The sequence below is a fragment of the Pseudorasbora parva genome, chromosome 22, assembly GCF_024679245.1.
Source record: "Pseudorasbora parva isolate DD20220531a chromosome 22, ASM2467924v1, whole genome shotgun sequence".
NCBI lineage: Eukaryota > Metazoa > Chordata > Actinopteri > Cypriniformes > Gobionidae > Pseudorasbora > Pseudorasbora parva.
In genome coordinates this window covers 40228035-40249178 of record NC_090193.1, presented here as the reverse complement: position 1 = coordinate 40249178, position 21144 = coordinate 40228035, and the positions used below count along the sequence as shown (strand labels likewise).

The 21144-nt window shown below is 39.3% G+C and overlaps 1 protein-coding gene across 4 annotated transcripts; it reads left to right on the top strand.

Annotated features, from left to right (window-relative positions):
- The first annotated feature begins 662 nt into the window (after window positions 1–662).
- Window positions 663–19983, top strand: srsf11 (serine and arginine rich splicing factor 11). 4 transcript variants are annotated; one of them, XM_067431718.1, is made up of 14 exons: window positions 663–949; window positions 3191–3324; window positions 6443–6552; window positions 9318–9407; window positions 9512–9561; window positions 9767–9900; window positions 10825–10906; window positions 10991–11104; window positions 11189–11278; window positions 14159–14236; window positions 15391–15483; window positions 15554–15731; window positions 17978–18031; window positions 19147–19983. In XM_067431718.1, exons 1-14 carry the CDS (start codon window positions 828–830, stop codon window positions 19339–19341), a joined length of 1524 nt encoding a protein of 507 aa, XP_067287819.1. In that variant the 5' UTR covers window positions 663–827; the 3' UTR covers window positions 19342–19983. The 4 variants fall into 4 exon arrangements, with proteins under 4 accessions (XP_067287819.1, XP_067287821.1, XP_067287820.1 ...); XM_067431720.1 differs by lacking the exon at window positions 14159–14236 and having other exon boundaries at window positions 664–949; XM_067431719.1 differs by lacking the exon at window positions 17978–18031 and having other exon boundaries at window positions 664–949.
- Window positions 19984–21144: the final 1161 nt, after the last annotated feature.

Sequence of the window (21144 nt, the reverse complement as noted above, 5' to 3'; positions counted from 1 at the left end):
TGTATGTATGTGTGTATATATATATATATATATATGTATTCCCATGATATATCATGTTTATAGAACCTGGGGTAAAAAATACAGTAAAACATTAGTAGTGTACAAAATGTACACATCTTTTTCCTGTTAATGTATTGTTGTATGTATAAACCTAAAGAGAAACATAAAATATTACAAATCAACTGTAATTGATCTCACAATTGAAGCGAATATTTAAAAAAAGAGAATAAACTGTAATGTCAAACTAAGTTAAATTATTTTTATATAGACACTATATAAAAAAGGTGTGCAAATGAATTAATCAATTAATTAACGTTATATATTTTGTTGACTTGAGTGCTTACATGTTTCCAAGAACGTTTAAATCCAGAGAAATAAGTGATTTTAACCAGGACACGGCCCGTGTGTGTTCGTCGCCTATTAATGACATTATACCTGCGTGACCCTTATTATGTAGTAACCATGGAAACACCAAAGCCGCTTTAATATCTGATGTGTTTTATTCGGGTTTTATTCTGAGTGAGCAACTGTTTGGATCCTTCGTGGACAGCGACATCTAGTGGCGAAAAATTGGGGTCCACTGCTCCAGTTTGAAAACAAACATGTGCGTGACTTTTATTTTGAAATCTGCAGTAAATGCCGCCATGTTCTTATGAGCGCGCGCTTCACACCGCAGCACGAGAGCCGCCATTACAGACCCCGCAGTTATGCGCGTGTGAAGGCCGCGAGACGACCGAGGGGATTCATTGAGACGAAATCGAGTAAAATCGCGTTTCGGATTTAAATGTCTTTCGATTGATGTCCACCATCATCAGATCGGAGCCATAATGACGTCCAGCACCAATGTGATCCAGGTGACGAACGTATCGCCGAGCAGCACCGCGGAGCAGATGCGGACCCTGTTCGGCTTCATCGGAACCATCGACGAGCTCAAGCTTTTTCCTCCAGAGTGAGTAGAAAACTGTTCCAAAACACTCCCATATAAACATCTTCAATATACAGAGCATCTTAAACGCACATGCGGCCGTTCGGCTGTATAACAATGCCATAGTTGTGTCTATTCATCCCGCTTAAATGCATATATAGGCACAAAACAACCCCAGTTTAGCTCTATATATCCTCGCCAGTGTAACGTTAGCTAAAGCGCTCAAACTCATCCGTTTAGTTCGACCAGTTCAACCGGTTATTTTGTCTTGTTTAAATAATATCTTCAGCTTATTCACGTGTGATCGTTAGACCTTCTCATAATTAATTCGAAATATTAAAACTATCAGCAAACGTGCATTTTACAGTTTGGGTGCATTTTTAGCAGTTGCAATTTATTGTATAAAAGCTGTGACGTCACGCACGTAAATCTTGCGTCTGTGCGTCATTGCTTTGTTTTATGGAAGCCCGTTTCCGCCCATAACCTTGCTTCGGGAAATCTTAATTCATATAAAGTCATAATTATGAGATGATGAGACTAATTTGAAGGTCACAAAAAGTTGAAATTGACATACTAAGTTCTGTGTCTTTCACACAGAACTTCGCTAATTTTCCGTTGTTTTTCAATTGTAAACACGCTAGTCGGACATCTTTAACGTTGCGCGTTTGCGTCTTTTACAGCGTCTCGCGCTTGACGTCATTCTAAAAACTCTGCGATATAATTAAAATTAAGTTCATTAAGAAAAAAAATTAAGTTCATTAAATTAAAAAAAATAAGTACATCTAAACTCGCTTCTATACCATGCGATTTTAGCAAAAACAAGTTCTGTGCGAACTGGCCCTAAGTTATAATTACTGGCCTACTATTTAGTAAGTAATAGATTTGAAATGAACATAGGTGACGGTCACACAGAAAGGTGCTGCTTTTCCGTTGTTTTTTAATGTAAATGCACCAGAATGGACCTCTTTAGCATTGCCCTCGTGTCTCGGCATGTGGTGCTTAAGTTAAAATAAGTTACACTTTTACGAAACGTGTTTCTAGACCTTACGCTTTCAGCAAAAACTTTATATGAACTTGCCCCTATAATTGAGATTTAAAATGTGAAATTATGACAAGTTTTTTGATTTTCAAAAGCGTGCTTTTCCCCCCTAGTGTAGTGGAAATGGGCTTTCATAGATGCACTAAATGACTTGTGCTGTTCGAAATCGCATATTGAGTAGTTACTACTCTGGAATTATTTTTTTTAATAAGTTACCTGGTTGCTTTAAAATTTTGTTAATTGAAATTTGAGTTAATACAAGACTTTTTTTTTGAAAATCGACAACCTTTGTTCAAATATTATTAAAGTATTTTGTAAGCATATTGGATAATTGTGTTTTATTTGTGATGACGCAGCGAAACATGCCAAATTGTGCTATTTTCACGATTTATCAAATTTTTGATGTGGTTCAAGTACAGTAGTATTTTGAGTTTCTGTTTATTAAACAAATTTCGTTCATTGCATTAACTTAAATTTTTATTTTCGATACACTCAAAGTTAAGGCAACCAGGTTACTTTCTTTTTTTAAGTTAAACCAACAAAAATTGTTTTACAGTGTACATTAGAGTCCTTGACCGTTTAAAAAAAGTACAGTTGATAAAGTATAAATATGGCTAGTATGAATAATGGACGTACTATTTCCGCCACGTTACGGTCACATGACCTACCAGCCTTTATTCTTAAATCCACTCCCGTGGTCTCATGGGATAGTAAAGTATCTATCGAATGCGCACTTCCGAATCTCATCAGAAGTAGTAGTCATCCGCGGACCTTTCGCCAAATAATACTTTTCCGAACGTGCTAGTCTTCTGCCATACCCTATAGTAGAGATGATTTCGGACCTAGCGCTGGCTTCGTCTTTAGCCGTAGAACTCCATTTCCAGCCCTGACCAGACTCAGTAAATGCAGTCAATGTTGATTTCACTGCTCAGGCAGGCAGAATGTAGGGTTCTCCAGTAGCTAACTTCTGTTCTGTGCTTTTGTTGTTTTTCACCCATCGAAAAACATCTGGCGTCATCATATCTGCAGCGAAGGTAGGACGCTGGTGGATCTGCTCTGAGGCTGGCAGATCTAAAACTGAGCCGGATCTTGGATCTTTATGACATGCCGTAGATGAGATGCATATTCTCGAACATGCTGAATATTTCACTGCGGTGTTTGAAACCGCAGGAGGTGTGTTGATCCGTGTGTGTACATCTTGCAAAAGCATCTATATTTTCTTTCAGTGATTCTCCCTTGCCTGTGACTTCACGTGTATGTTTTGTAAAGTTCCACGAGCCGGAATCGGTCGGAGTTTCCCAGCATCTGACCAACACGGTCTTCGTGGACAGAGCGCTGATCGTCGTCCCATTTGCAGAAGGTTTGTGGCGTCCATGTTTGCACTCACGTGATCCATCCCTTCACAGTGTAGATGAAGGCGGCATTAGCGCAGTGAACCCTCAGCGGCCGCCGCTCAACCCTGAAACTAGACGTACAGTTATACATATGATTGTATATTTCAGAAATGTCAATGAGATGGGTTGGGAGTGAATCCCTGAATGGCAGGAGCTCATGTTTAAAGGATTAGTTCACTTCAAAATTAACATTTCTTATTTACTAACCCCCATCTCGTCCAGATGTCTGTCTTCAGTCGAGAGGAACGGAAACATTCCAGGATTTTTCTCCTCATGATGGACTTCAATGGGAACCAACGGCTGAAGGTCCAAATCAATGAGGAAGAGCTTCAGAGACTCTGATGATCCAGAGGAATAGAGTCTGATCCAGACTAACCATCAGACATTTACAACACAAATACACATTTATATACTATTTAACCTCAAATTCTCGACTTCGGTGTTCTTCACGGCGTATGATGACATCATGTTAGAAAGGTCACGTGACGAAGGTGGACGCTGTGTTAAAATGAACGCACAAAGACTAAATCAAACACCCTTTACATAACTAAAGGAGAAACAGTGATGTTGGAGGATTTTAAAGTTGGAGGAGAACATGAGATGGTGGAAGTACTCCAACATCATGTGACCTTTCCGACTTGATGACATCATATGCCGTGAAAAAGAAACCCACCGAAGTCGTGTATTTGAGGTTAAAAAGTGTATAAATGTGTTTATTGGCCGTTGTTTCTCCTCGATAAAGCCAGAAACACCAAGTTTTCGAGCGTTGGCCAACTAAGTTTTCTCTGTGTGTTCCGCTCCGGCTATTTTTTGTCCGATTCGATATGTTGATTCTGCTCTCTTTGGGCCATCTGATCATTCTGATTGGCTAGTGAACCAGTGCATGATAACCCCAGAAGTGACCGTGTATAACGAGCGAGATTCTGCGCTGCTTTTTTTATAATCCTGTTTGTATCCTCTTCCAGTTTCCTGTTTTAAATATGGAAAACGGACCACTGCCACCAGCTAGTACCCTGCAAAAAAATGCTTTTCCTAGTATTTTTGTCTTGTTTCCATTCCAAATATCTCAAAATTACATTAAGGAACATTTACGAGACAAGCAAAAGTTATTGTCTGGTTTTGTGGCAAAATAATCTGCCAATGGGGTAAACAAAATCTTGTTTTCTCACCCCATTGGCAGATTATTTTGCTAATTAGGCAAAAACTCAATTTTGAGTTATCCCCCCAAAACCAGACAATAACTTTAGCTTGTCTAGTAAATGCTTCTTAATTTAAGAACTTTAAGATATTTGGACGGGAAACAAGACGAAAATACTAAGAAAAGCTTTTTTTGCAGTGTACGGAGAGGTTTTTACGTCTGCTTTCGTTTTCACTAGTTGGTCGGCTTGTTTTTTTTGTTTAAGACTCTATTCCTCTGGGATCATCAGAGTCTCTGAAGCTCTTCCTCATTGATTTGGACCTTCAGCCGCTGGTTCCCATTGAAGTCCATCATGAGGAGAAAAATCCTGGAATGTTTTCCTCAAAACACTTCATTTCTTTTCCACTGAAGAAACGAACACATGAACATCTTGATGAGACGGGCCGAGTAAATGTTCATTTTGAAGTGAACTAATCCTTAAACTCATTGCCCTAACAGTTACGTTCCATTCTTTTTTTTTTTTTTTGTTAAACTTTTCTCTTTGTCATTTGTGTGTGTGATTTTTATAGTGAACAAGGCAATTGCAGAGCCGGCAGATGTCTGAGTGTGACCCTGTAGAAAAATAAAAGCGGCCAGCCCACGTGTTTCCCTGCTGTAAACTATAATCCTCTCTCTTGTGTCTCCAACTGAATTCACTCGAGTTCACAGACAAAGATCGATCGATCGCTCTGTTCATGCAAAGCACAAATGTTTTAGCCTCAAATCTACATTTCTGATTGAACTGCATGCTAGTCCCGAGATAATCTACGGTAAGACGAGATGTAGCGCATTTCTGCATGAGTGTTTTGCACATGTATGCACACTATTGATAGCTAAACTCAGGGTCCAACCTCCCTTTTTGAGTAAGAAACAGTCTGAGAATGTTCTTTTGTTCCTCTCCACATGACTGAAAAAGGCCTGAGACGCTTTTTAACGGTCGTTTCTGTTTTTTGTTGTTGTGTTTTCCAGTTCTTTTCCCTGGTTCTGCAAGTCCTGTAAACCAGGCCCAGCAGAAAATGCCACCCAACAGTTTTGTCTTCTGCAGCTTGTCCTGTTTCTCTCTCTCTCTCTCTCTCATCTCTCTCTCTCATCTCTCTCTCTCATCTCTCTCTCTCTCTCCCTCTCTCTCTCTCTCTCTCGTGTGTGTGTGTGTAAGTGATGATTGTGTTGTTTGGAGTGAGATATTAATTTCAGAGGCGCTCACCCAATGGACTCCAGACATTCATTTGTCATTTTTAACTAGTTATCTTTTCTTTAGCATTTGACACAGTCTATAGTTGAGTTTAAACTGGGCTTTTGCTGGAAGGTGTCCTTTCTTCTCTATTGGTCAAGTCTCAATCCATTACACTCATTCGACAGACGAGTTTAGATGTGCTTCTCAAAGGTAAAGGCAGTTTAGCTCTAAATACCAGCAAAAGCCCCCTAAACGCATGTTATTTGCCTTAGTCATGGTAAGTCACACCATCAGTGGATTAATAAACTGTCATTTGATGCTGACACCCAAATCATAAACTCTGTTTTGTCTATCTTGATGTCTCTGTGTGCTTTATAGCGAAGCAGCCGACCTGAATCGCTTGTTCATTATACAACTTATGAAACTTGAGAGCACATCCCAGTGGAGATCCGGCTGTGCTTGCTTACATTTGGTTCATGACTTAAAAAATCAAGTTCAGGTGATAACATCTTGGCAGTGTGTCTAGTGTCATTTCCTTTTCTTGTAGTATTGTGCACTTCATGCTTATGTTAAGGGACCTGATGTGTTAGCTTCCTCTGACAAAGCGAGTACTGATGTGAGTGCAAATATAGACTTTGAAAAAGAAAAAAAAGACAGTTTCACTTTGTGGGGTCTGTTTGTGTGTGGTGCGGGAACCACGGCGTGGCTTAACTGAGGCGTTTCTGTCCTGCAGGAGTGATTCCTGACGAATCCAAGGCTCTGTCACTGCTCGCTCCAGCCAATGCCGTCGCAGGATTGCTGCCAGGAGGCGGGCTTCTCCCAACGCCCAACCCCGTCCCATCTGTGAGTGTCAATCACTGTAACCCAATCGCCATTGGCTAGTACAAATTATTTTTTTTTTGTTTAGTCACCAGACTTTATATATAATATATAATCCTGATATGCATATAGCAATGGCATACAATATCTGGATGATTTTAATAGGCTACTTCAACATTGTGAAAAGTGTCCGTTTTATGTCGGTGCATATAGCAGAGAATAGACTGGGCAGACGACTGTTACTTATGGGACTGGCTTGATGTTAAAAAGAGTTATTAAACGCTATTATTCGCGAAAAACAATAACTTGCAGTCTCGCACTGTCTGTGACACACACACACACACACACACTTCTAGAAGTTGGTCACTTTTAGAAGTTGTATGATGTTTTCTTTTCCCAGAAAGAATGTGAAACACTAATGGTTTAATTCTCAGTGTTTAATTTTTTTAAATATATAATCTAAATTTATTTTACACACTAATAGCAATATCATATGACATGTTGAATATCGCACTTTATATATATATATATATATATATATATATATATATATATATATATATATATATATATATATATATATATATATATATATATACACACACACACACACTAGGGATGCGCGGTATACCGGTACTGGAAAAATACCAGTATATATTTTATTTCAAACGGTACGATATCATGATTTTGCACATTTCGGTATATGCCGCTGTTCCAAAGTTCACCACTAGATGGCAGCGCGCTACCCAAACTGACCCGAAACAACCAGCAAATATGACAACAACATAGTGGAACAAAATGGATAAAGCAGTTAAATCTCACTCAAGATGCCCGAAACTAATTAATAAAGAGTGGAGTAGAAGTCGAATTTGTAATTACTTTGCTTATAAAACTGATGAAGAGCCAAGCATCTGTCACTATCCTGACTTCTGAAGAGATCGACAGGCCAGTGATCATTCAAACCATCTCATTTAGACATTCATTTTCTTTTTACACTGATCAACGCACACACACTGCCTAACATAAGATCGAATATCACAATCTCCAGCTTTCGTTTCAACCAATGACATTTAGATCTCTTAATATTTGCATGCGTACTATTGCACTGTTTACATTCACACCCGACTGTGTTTATGTGAATGCTCACTAAAGACTGTTTAAGGAAATTTAATTTGTAATGTGCGAGCTCTACGTTACAGGAGTGTGTGTGTCGTTGTTATAAGCTCATGTCTCCTGTAACTGTTATTACGAAATGCTATAAAATCTCTTGCGTGTTCAAATGATTCCCGTTCTCCATCCCGAGACGAGCGTGAAATGTTGAATCGGATTATGAGGATAGCTTTAGTGTAGTGCGATTTCTTTTGAACCCAGAAGCAATTTGCTAATTTTGAGAGATTTTTGCTGCAATTATTTCTCACAAGAAAGTTTTCAAATGACTGATTTAATGTGGTAAGCTTTGCTGATTAATTTACTAATAAACATTTGTGGTGTTTTTCCACTTTATAAACTCAAAACTTGCATAATTGTTCTCATTCGAATGCAATATACCCGCGCTAATATCAGACCTTGTGGTATCGATTTAAAAACGGTACTTCGGTATTAGATTGTGGTACCGTACCGAAGCCAAAATTGTGGTATCGAGCCATCCCTACTATATACACACACATGCGCGCGCACGTCAAAAGTTTTAGAACGGTAAGATTTTTTAAAAATGTTTTTTAAAGAAGTCTCTTCTGCTCACCAAGGCTGTATTTGTTATTAGAAATACAAAAATAGCTGTAATATTCTGAAATATTGAAATATAAAGTAAGTTTTTTTATTTGAATATATTTTAAAAAGCTAAATTTGTCATTACTCCAGTCTTCAGTGTGACCTGATCCTTCAGATATCATTCTAATATGAGGATTTACTGCTCAACAAACATTTATGATTATTATCAATGTTTTTTTAGGATTCTTTGAATAGAAATTTCGAAAGAACAGCATTTATCTGAAATATAAAGCAACATTATAAATGTCTGTAATGTCACTTGATCAATTGAATGCATCCCTGCTAAAAAATGTATTCATTTCTTTGTCAATAAAATACTAATCTTATCGACCCAAGACATTTAAATGGTTGTATAATGTTTAAAAACTTTTTTTTTTTAGATGAATACTGTTCTTTTGAACTTTCTATTCATCAAAGAATCCTAAAAAAAAAAGTTTCGACATTGATGATAATCTTAAGTTTCTTGATCAGTAAATCATCATATTAGAATGATTTCTTAAGTATTGTGTGCGTGTGTGTGTGTGTGTGAGGGAAACGCGCTCAGCAAAGCGATGGCGAGGTGTGAGCCTTCACACTAGACTAGAGTTTACTGTACGTCATCAGATGAGCTGAGAAACTCACACACACTCGGTCAGTGTTCAGAGAGTGAAAATATATCTATGCTAAACTTCTTCTCATCCTCTTAGAGACACACTGGCAAATAAAATCTAAGAATGGCGAATGATAGATATTTAGTCGCCCAGAGTGAACATTTAAGGTATTGTTGGTAACCGAAGATCTCGCTCACCTTTGTTTATTTATTTAAAAGAGGACACTGTACATGAATCAACATTATAATTATGTAAATGTACCCGAGTTAGCTCAAAAGTGCTAATTTCATCGGCAGTCCTCCAGCCAGATGTACAGAAAGGCAACCTTAAAAATAATCACAATTATAAAATCACAAAATAAAATTGCATTAAAGACATTACAGTTAGCAAATACACTGTGCACTGTAATGATGTTTTGTCTGTCGTCAGATTGGTGGAGTTCCTCTTGGCGGTCTCGGAGGGCCTAACTTGGACCCCATGGCGGCTCTGGCAATGGCGGCGCCCAATATAAACCCTCAGGTTTGACACTCTTCATCTCCTTCAGTGGCTCCAGACCTTCAGAAGGATTCATACCGCAGATTCGGCTTCACTTTTTCCACTAATCGTTGTGTTTTTCTTCGTAGACTTTGTCGGCTGAGCAGCTAATGAAGCTCATGGCATCCATAGACCCCAAGTGAGTCCATCAATATCACCGTACAAAAAGTTATTATAAACATTAATATACTCCATTAATGTCAAATCGCACAACCATTACGATATGATAGCAAAGGATGTACATATCGCACACCCCTACTCTGGAATCTGTGCTGTAATCGTAGGGCTTTACTCGTCTGATTGAGCTTCAGTGTGTGCTCATCAGTAACTCGCTGTCGTTGCAGGCTGAACCCTCTCGCCGCTGGGCTGAATCTGACCCCTGGACTGAAGGCGGACGCCTCTAATAAAGAGATTGAAGAAGCCATGAAGAGAGTGAGGGAGGCACAATCTCTGATCTCCGCCGCAATCGAGCCTGGAAGTGAGAACTACAACCGCAACCACCTAGAACACCCTAGCAATGCCCTACCAACAACCCAGAATACCTTAGTGAACACTGTAGCAACGTCTTAGCCACCAACCTGAACACCTTAGCAACTGTGTAGCAACACCCGAGAAACCAACCAGAACATCTTAGCAACCACCCACAACGCAACCAACCAGAACACCTTAGCAACTGCATAGCAACACCTGAGAATCCACCCAGAACACCCCAGCAATGCCCTACCAGTCACCCAGAATTCCTGAGCAACCACCTAGAACAATTTAGCAACACCCTACCAACCACCCAGAAACCTTAGCAAACATCCTAGCAACCAACCTGAATACATAAGCAACTGTGTAACAACACCTGAGAAACCACCCAGAACACCCTAGCAAAGGCCTAGCTACACCATAACAACCACCCGGAATGCCTTAGCAAACAGCCTAGCAACTTTGTAGCAACACCCGAGAAACCACCCAGAACACCTTAGCCACTGCATAGCAACACCCTAGGAACTGCCCAGGCCACCTTAGGAACTCCCTACCAACCACCCAGAATACCTTAGCAACCAACCTGAACACCTTAGCAACTGTGTAGCAACACCCTAGCAAAGACCTAGTAACACCCTAACAACCACCCAGGATGCATTAGCAAAGAGACTAGCAACTGCCTAGCTACCAACCTTAACACCTTAGCAACTGTGTAGCAACAGCTGAGAAACCACCCAGAACATCTTAGCAACCACCCAGAACACCTTAACAACTGCATAGCAACACCCTAGAAACTGCCCAGAACATCTTTGCAACCACCTAGTAACACCTTAGGATCCACCCAGTACACCTTAGCAATTACTCACTAGATCAAACTGGTGTTGTTTTAGCTCTAAATGAGTGTGTTGTGCTAAAGCGTTTGTTTCTTCAGGTAAAAAGGACGATAAACGGAAGCGCTCGAGATCCAGGTCGAGATCCAGACGCAGGAGGTCCAGGTCCCGCTCCAGACACAGGTTTGTGGAGACGCCTTAATGTCACAATTTGAGCTAAACCGCTCATCCCGTCCTGAGCTGATTTTGGAAGTGTTGTGACCGCAGGCGCTCTAAGAGTCACTCCCGACGGAGGTCTCGCTCCAGGAGCCGGAGGAGGTCGAAGAGTCCCCGGAGGAGACGCTCTCACTCCAGGGATCGCAGCCGGCGCTCCAGGTCCAGGTGAGTTTGGGCTGCTCCAGGGGAAGCTCCTGTTCCTCAGGCTCAGGCGTCCGGTTCCTCAAACGTGTGTTGTTTTTGATGTAGAGATCGGAGGAAGGATGAAAAGAACCGTAAGCGGTCAAAAACTCCACCGAAGAGCTACAGCAGCGCCAGGCGGTCCCGCAGTACGAGCCGGTGAGTGAAGTCATGTTCGACGGTTTCTCTTCAACTCCATTTTAAAGGGTTAGTTCACCTAAAAATGAAATGTCTGCCATTAACTCCTCTCCCTAATGTCGCTCCACACCCGTAAGACCTCCGCTCATCTTCACACACAGTTTAAGATATTTTATATTTAGTCCGAGAGCGTATGCAAGTGTATGCACACTATACTGTCCATGTCCAGAAAGGGAATAAAAACATCATCACAGTAGTCCATATGAGACATCAGTGGGTTAATTAGAGTCTCTTGAAGCATCAGAAATACATTTGGGTCCAAAAATAACAAAAACTACGACTTTATTCAGCATTGGCTTCTCTTCCGCGTTTGTGTTCAATCCTCAAATAAAGATTCAAACGGTTATGAATCAGTGAATCGATTCATGATGAGTCGTAGTTTTTGTTATTTTTGGACCCAAATGTGTTCGCTGGTTCCCGCCTCCTTCCCCCATCAAACATATTGAAGGCTATTACAATTTCTATGTCCAAATTACCATTACACACACACGCAACAACGATATGCCATTTGACCATCACGTCACCACCACTGCGACATTGAACCTTTTGTTGATGCCTCTCGTAGCGCAGATGGAGCGAGCGTTGCAGGAGTAGCAATGGATGAAGTAAAAGTAAAGTTGGTGAGTGGAGTAGCTATATGAAATTGTTGACAACGAGTCTTTAAAGGCACTTTTGCCTGTTTCATTAGCCCATTCATGACGCTGTTGTGATGTTGAGAGAGGTGAAGGATAAAAAATAAAGCATTTTAATTTGAATGTTTTAGCGTGTGTGATTTATCGCGGGCACGGGTCGGGTAACGGGCCAAATATTAACGGGTCTGGGCGGGTGCGGATTTAATTTTGATATTTTCACGGGTCGGATCTGGTGCTAAACCTTGCGGGGGCGGGTCTCCAAAAATGGACCCGTGCAGGACTCTTGTATAGTGTGCATTCACTTGCATACGCTCTCAGACTAAATATAAAATATCTTAAACTGTGTGTGAAGATGAACGGAGGTCTTACGGGTGTGGAGCGACATTAGGGGGAGGAGTTAATGACAGACATTTCATTTTTGGCTGAACTAACCCTTTAATGCTTAATACATTTGACTAATCAGAAAGCCCTATTTTTGATTCATCCATAAGGAGAAGTATGGAATTTGATTCAAGTTATTTCCGGGTCTGAGAAAGTATGGAAAAAAAGAAAGCAGAGTATTGAAAAATATTTGCATCTCCAGGCTATTGTCCCCATTTAGTTTTCTATAATAGAAAATTAAGAATTGAAAGAAAATGAATTTATCATGCGTGTTTTCATGGCAGCGGTTTAGTGAGTGTCGAACATGACTGAATGAATGAAAGGCGCACATTTTCATTATGCAATATTCGGGTTACATCTCATGATATTGTTAGCACTGTATTACAGAGCCTCTAGAAGGTCCTTTGCAAAAATAAACAATATACAGACCTCAGTGTGCACACGAGGAACCATTAAAAAGCCAAACCAATAAGAAACCAGCCCTTTTTGTGCCATGGTTTCTCCGCCACCACAGATGATGTTAAATCTGACATTATGCCTTGATATTCGCGGTATTACCCTGAGGAAAGCCACATTTTGAGCAGATAGTATAATATTAATGCATATTAATTCATGTGCATCTATGCTCTCATTTTCTTCATAGTAAGATAGCTGGGATGCAAAGGAAATTATAGTATAAAACTAGGAATTGTAATCCATAAGCACTCAAATGTCCAGTACTCATGTGAATAGTTTCTTGCATGCATATAAAAGTGTGCGAGTGTGTGCGTGTCTACAGAGAGGTTTGAAAATTTAAGCTGGGAAAAGTATGGAGAATGTGTAGGATTTCTGATCCATAATTTTAATGATTGGAATCTGTTTTCCTCATTGTGGGAATCGGTCCTTTTGCAGTCCAACTTTTTTCCAAGTACATCTTTTAATGTTAAAAGATGAAATGTGAAACTAATGCTGAGTTACACAAATGAGGACATAAAACATTAATTTATCCCCTAATTTAATAAAACTTTTTGTCAAATAAAGCTGCACAACTGAGCTTTATACTGGTAAAATTAAAACAAGGAACTGTGATATTACTTAAATTAAGTTTTGATATTTATAATTACATTAGTATTATTATTGCCCTGAGAAGTCTCTAAACTTAACTGTATTTCTCAAGTTAAACTGAACGTTTATTTTGACGGGTCGCCGTGAAGAGCTTTGAGTTTCTGTGTTAATGACAGTAGTTTTTCTCAAATGAAACGGTGAAATGCTGATGAAGTGACTCAGAGCGGCTCAGGAGATGACGGACATGCGTTTGTCCTCTTATGAGGTGTATACACACGATTGTCACGTACAATTCTGTGTGTGTGTGGTAAATAAACTGCTGGTCAGTGCCATTCATTCACACAAACGTGCAGGATACATATTTAAATAGTCTTTTTACTGTTTAATATTCACAGACACTAGTCTATATCACCAGATGCGTTCTCAGGTATCGAAATATGGTACCGATTGAATTAATCTGAATGGGTACTCGGTATTACAGACGTAATCCGGGCTGTGGCCTTAAAAGCATTGAGTTCGGTACCCAACCCTAGTTCAGACTGCACGGTTTTCAAACGGGTCGGGTCATGCCTGTACTCTCACACTGTTTAACTATCTGGACCAGCATTCAGTGTTCACAAATCGCCGATAACTGTCATGTCCGCAAAGTACATGTCACCATCTCAAACACACGAGGAGTGACTAGGAAAAGACGCGAGATCACACATGCGAGACTGAAATTGTTATTAAAAATTATAACCTGCAGAAAGCTTGTGATCCAAATTGTCTGTGTGCTGATTTTCAGCGAAAAGGAGAAAAAGAAAAATTATGGCGGAGGGGAGACACAGGGAGCAAGGATTGTGTACGGCAAAGAGAGTTTAAGGTGAATAAATAATTTTGCAATGTGCTGCCGTTGCGGCTGATCAAGCAAATGTGTGTGATTTTTGTTTCTGTTTATAATTGTAAATCTATTAAAACATTGATATTCTGGTCTAATCTCCTCCTAAACCTCCCGCTGGCCTCTATCTAGCGCTCTCATTGGCTGTAGGTCATCAGTGATGTCATTTTTGAATCGCCGACAGGTCCAGATATTGCCCCGCCCAATCACGGCGGTCACTAAGGTTCACGAGCGCACCTGTGAGACGTTCTGACCATAAATATCTATGGTTTTAATCACTGACAGCTGCACATAATCTTCAGGGTAAATGCCTCGCTCTAATAGCTTTGGTCCCGCCTTGATGCAGTGATTGACAGGGCAGGGACGTGATCGGATCAGTTTGCGTTTTCAATTCCACATTGAATTTTCCTGCATTCATTGCGGGACATTTCATGCAATCGCAAAACTTAACTTTGAGTGTAAATGCAATTAATATTTAAATGATCGTTTTGCTACAATTTTAACTTGTACATATAATCATTTCAGTAATGCGTTTTAATTTAGCAATTTTTAAAATGTTTTAAATGTTAAAACTAGTGTAGGAAATTGCAATATTTATATTGAATTTCAAAGCTTAATGTTGCACACATAGTATGGCAAATGTAATTTTAAATATAGGAATGCCTTGCCATTTTGCATATTACGTTTAAAATTGAATATTGCAACCCATATGCTTCCATACATTTACACTACAACGATGAACAAAAAACTGAGACTGTTTCCCTGCAGACGATGATCTCCATTCATACGGGTTCCCGAAAACCGCTAAAATCTAAACCACTAAAATCGCTGTATTCTGCTGCGTAGCCAGTAGATGGCGATGTTCATTGTAAATTAGTGCATGCAGCTACAGACTGAACACGAGACACGCATGTGCACGACGTCACTGTTTTCACATTCTAGTTTAACTATGATTGTTCTAAAACCTGCACTTTAAAACACGTCCCCCAAACACTGTTGTCGTGTAAATAAATGGCTAAAATGCATAACGTTTTCAGCTTTTGAGTTGAAAAAGCAGTCAATAAAACGCCCCCCGAAATTACTGTGGTTTATATCGGGTCGGAGCTCCTCTTGACCCAGCAAATGTTTCTTTTCTTCAGCAAACGGCACCGGAGAAGTCGGAGCATTACTCGATCCCCAAAGAAGTCTCGCTCGCCCAAGAGAAAACTGTCCCGTTCTCCGTCTCCTCGCAGGTAATGCGCACACACACACAATCCCGTCCCGTTCCTCAGACCTGCTTTAACCCCAAAACATTCGTTTCAGGCACAAGAAGGAGAAAAAGAAGGATAAGGACCGCGAGAGAGACCGTGACCGAGAGAGAAAAGACGATCGGGAAAGAAATCGGGAAAAAAGGGAACGTTCCACCAGCAAGAAGAGCAAAGATAAAGACAAGGAACGAGACCGAGATCGAAAATCCGACAGTGAGAAGGGAGACGTGAAGGTACGACCATCTTGTGTTCACTAAGTAATCAACAGCTGCGCTTTACACGCTATCCTCGACGAAATGTGTCTTTTCCATGTTAATCAACCGCGGCTGGATTCTGTTTTAGAAATGTTTTCTATTTCTGCGACATCACGTCTTGAGCTACAAAATGCAAAAATTTCATGTTGGGATAGCCTTTAATAGCTGGGCTGAAAGTGAGAATGGATAAATTCCCTCATCTTAAAACTAAATTACAGGAAATAAGTGTTCAGTTTAAACTAAAACTTGTTTTCTATATCACATTGTATCGGTATGTATTTTTAATGGTGAAATGTATACATTTCATGATGTACCTGTTAGGGGTGTAACGGTACAGGGATTCGTACTGGATGCAATCTTTAACAGCCGACTTGTTTTACATGTGGAACATACTTCAGTCCGAGTTCCCACACGGACATACTCTGTTCATTTATCAAGAAATTCAAACGTTAAATACCGTTTTGATGCTCTTTAATGTGGTATGACTGATAACTGTGTAGACGAGTGATTAACATGATCGTCATAGTCAAAGAATAAACATGAATTAACATCTGAAGGTGTGTTGAGGATACACACTTACTGAAACACATCATCATATGTGGTGTAATCGCTCAATCAGTGTCGGCAGACAGACGTCAATAAAACAGCTGGAGGACAATGAGCATCACATTTACCTCAGGAGTCACATTCACTATATTAGCCTATATATTCACTATATTAGCCTATATATTCACTATATTAGCCTATATATTCACTATAGTAGCCTCTATATTCACTATAGTAGCCTATATATTCACTATATTAGCCTATATATTCACTATAGTAGCCTATATATTCACTATATTAGCCTATATATTCACTATAGTAGCCTATATATTCACTATAGTAGCCTATATATTCACTATATTAGTCTATATATTCACTATAGTAGCCTATATATTCACTATAGTAGCCTATATATTCACTATAGTAGCCTATATATTCACTATAGTAGCCTATATATTCACTATAGTAGCCTATATATTCACTATATTAGCCTCTATATTCACTATATTAGCCTATATATTCACTATATCAGCCTATATATTCACTATAGTAACCTATATATTCACTATAGTAACCTATATATTCACTATAGTAGCCTATATATTCACTATAGTAGCCTATATATTCACTATATTAGCCTCTATATTTACTATATTAGCCTATATATTCAGTATATTAGCCTATATATTCACTATAGTAGCCTATATATTCACTATAGTAGCCTATATAGTCACTATATTAGCCTATATATTCAGTATATTAGCCTCTATATTCACTATAGTAGCCTATATATTCACTATAGTAGCCTATATAGTCACTATATTAGCCTATATAGTCACTATAGTAGCCTATATATTCACTATAGTAGCCTCTATATTCACTATATTAGTCTATATATTCACTATATTAGCCTATATATTCACTATATTAGCCTATATATTCACTATAGTAGCCTATATATTCACTATAGTAGCCTATATATTCACTATAGTAGCCTATATATGCACTATAGTAGCCTCTATATTCACTATATTAGCCTATATATTCACTATAGTAGCCTATATATTCACTATAGTAGCCTATATATTCACTATATTAGCCTATATATTCACTATAGTAGCCTATATATTCACTATAGTAGCCTATATATTCATTATAGTAGCCTATATATTCACTATATTAGCCTATATATTCACTATAGTAGCCTATATATTCACTATAGTAGCCTATATATTCACTATATTAGTCTATATATTCACTATATTAGCCTATATATTCGCTATATTAGTCTATATATTCACTATATTCTACTGAACCAGTTGCGAATGTCTGGATTATTAATGTATGTTTATGAAAATGACAGCCACTGAATGATTTCGACAACGAATTGGAGTAAAAACATAATTTTATAATTAAATTTAGAAGTTTCTGCGAAAACTGCCTTATATAAAGTTATGTTTGCAGACAGTGTTATTTGAGTGTTGATTATTATTATAAACATGAAATAGCATCTGAATTTATGTCTATAGTTTGGGCTCTGTCCTTTAATATTAATGTGTAAGGGCTCTATAGTTTACAGCATTAAGACTTTTCATAATTGAATTCATTTAAGGAGTAGACACACTTTGTTAAGTAAACCACTGTTTAATAAAAATAAATAAAAGCAATTTTATATATAGGTTTCTCTCCCCTGCTGTACTGAGCTCGTACCGAACCATGACTTCAAAACCGAGGTACGTACCAAACCGTTACACTCCTAGTTCTTGTACATTTGGTTGCGAGTGCATTTGCGGATCGACTCCGTCCATGTGCTGTTCTGATTGGCTGTGATTTTTGATTTTGTCGTGTCTGGTATAGACAATTTGCTTGCTAGAATCTAATCGTATGGCATCTGTTACCTTTTTATTTTGTTAAAGGCAACATGTGTAAGATTTTCAGATTAAAATATCCAAAAACCACTAGAACAGTGTTATATTTTGTGTTGACTTGTGTACATTATCCCAGATGTTTCCAAGAATGGTTAAATCCAGAGAAATCAACGTTTTATTTGGGACACGGCCCGCCTATCAGTGACATCATCCCCACGTTACCCGCCGGTGTTATTGTGTAGTAACCATGGCAACACTATCGCCGCTTTAATATCTGATGTGTTTTATTAGACTCTGTTTGGATCATTGATGGACAGAAACTAATGATTGTTCTCCAGCTCAACACAGTTAGTCTTATTGTTTAAATCTGCTGTTGTTGATTTACCGCACAGAGTGCCGTGTTTTACCGCCTAATATGATCTCGCTCACTGCAGTGGGAACAAGAGTCTCATAGTAGAGCCGAGAGTAGCATTATAACATCACCTTAACACACTCACATGTGATATGATAAAACAGCGCTGTTAAACACACACAAGCGGAAGCGCTCATGGCAAAATAAGCTCCACCCACTCAAGAGTCAAGACACGACTTTGTGTTGAATAAGTGACGAAAAATTACATATCATAGCTGCTGTATGAAATTGTTTTGACTAAAGCATATACAACGTAGAAAGCATTTAAACGTCCTAAAAAAAACAGAAGCTCGTTGTAGTCCAAACCAGCCATTTTTGTAGGCAATAAACTGCCGTAACTTTAGAAGACAATATCTCCGTTTGCATTGAACTTTCAGCGCTGTAACTTTGCAGAGACTGTTTATGCTCAAGCAGCGACATTACACACTAACTAAAGTTAAACAAGTCAAATCGCATGACACCACCGCTTTAACATTTTACGTTTGAACTGCAGTACCCATTTCAACCACTGTCTGTTAATGTTACGTACTGCACCTTTAAAACGGCTTCTCAATTCTGTTTACTGCAGGTGACCAGGGACTATGATGAAGAAGAGCAGGGCTACGACAGCGAGCATGAGGAAGAGCGCGAGAGGAACTCAGACGCCGCCTCGTCGCCGCAGGTTAAAGAGCCTCAAGCCGACAGTGCGGATGATGCCGGTCGCGGCGAGTCTGACGGAAACAGCGAAGACCAGCGAGACGAAGACATGGACATGAGCGACTGAAAAACAGCCCTTTCCCACTGATCAGTGTTTGAGATGTATTGTTAAATAGAGTTTAGATGGAGGAAAGCTCGTCCTAGATCAGTCTACAAACTTTCCTGTCTGAACTCTCATTCCTCTTTTGGTTTTTTTAAAACTCTGCATCCTCAGAATCTGCTGTATTTACTGGTACATGCTAGTCTTAATGTTCTCTCTCTGATTTTAGAGCTGTTTCTTTCCTCATGGCTGATGTGGAACGGTGTTATACTGTATATTTAGTGTAGAAAGTCAATTTCTCCCTGAAAAAATACAACCATTCGCTGTGTCTGTTTGCGGTTTCTATTTAAAGCAATTACCCTCGAATTAAAAGTGCTTGGATAACATTGTCAAGCAGTTTTTTGTTTCTTTTAATGATAATGCCTTTTTTTGTTTTGTTTTTTTTATAGTTAGCCTGAGTTAGGTGGAAGATGTTTGTCTTTTTAAAGTTGCGGATCGTTGTGAAACCACGTAAACTGGATTACTTTCTCTCGCAGGTCATTCGGCAGTCCAGCTGTATGTTTATCTGTAGTGAACACACACGTCATCATAGACTGTAGTTTACTAAGAAAATGATTTATCTGTATGGTTTGCAATGTTACAAAATTGAAAATAAAACTTCATATAAAACTCTTGCCTCTATTTGCTCCATTGCAGGGCATGTTAAAGGTGCAGTATGTAACTTTCCCGTCCCCTAGAGGGCGACTATTCAAAACAAAGGCGTAGTTTGATGACAGCAAGTTTGAGCTCAATCTTGGGACGTGGCCTTCACAGCTGGTGGGAAAGAACCAGGATAGGACTCGGGCAGAAGTTATGTTGATGGATGAGATTATTAACGTTACTGTAGTGAAGCAGAGCAGGAGCGAGTGTTGAGCTGAGAAAGGAGCGATTGTTACACAAACATGCCTCGCGAGCAGCAGGACTTTTATTATGACGGGACGCAGTCGCCGGCGGCCATTTCCTCTTTTCCGGTCATGAGTGTGAGGTAACAATAGACTGTAAAAAAAAATATGGCCGTAGTGTCCATGACGTCACCCATAGGATTCCGATAAGCCGTTCTGAAGCTTAAAGTATGGTTGAGTTGGGCGTTGCCATCTTGTGAGCGAGTCATCACGTGTCACTCCCGGATAACAGAAAATGGGCAAAAAGGTGGGATGTGGGCGGAGCTGAGGTGAAGCAATGACTAAAGACGGCAGATAAATGGCTATCCACTTGTAACCACGCCCTTAATTATGCACAAAATTAGTCGTATAGGCAAAAACCACAATTTGTACCAGACTGTAAACATGTTTTTATGCTGCTGTAAAGTTGGGCATTTTAACATGGGGCTCAATGAGATTCTGCTCCTTCTGGAGCCACTCTAGAGGCCAGGTAAGGAATTGCAGTTTACATTACTTCAGTTTCGGGAGAGATCGCGGGAGGTTGCCGCTTGGAGGTAACGCAGCTCTGCTTATCATATTATATATATTTGTGTGTTTAAAATGACGTTACTCTGTGTGTTCGCTTTTGTTCACACTGCAGTGAGAGTAAAACCGGAAACCGAGAGTAACGCAGATAGGATGCGACTGACACACGACTCCCTTAGATGTCCCGGTTCATTGGTTAAAATAGTCATTTTCTCAACTTAGAAATTGTTGGAAACTTTTGGGATATTGTAAGAACTTAACTAAATAAAATTATTTTACACGGGCCTTGTGTTTGGATATTTTACTTCAACAATCCTACATAGTGCACCTTTAAAGGCGTTGTTGTTGAAAATAGGCTAATTTTCCAAGTCACTTGAGCCCCTTT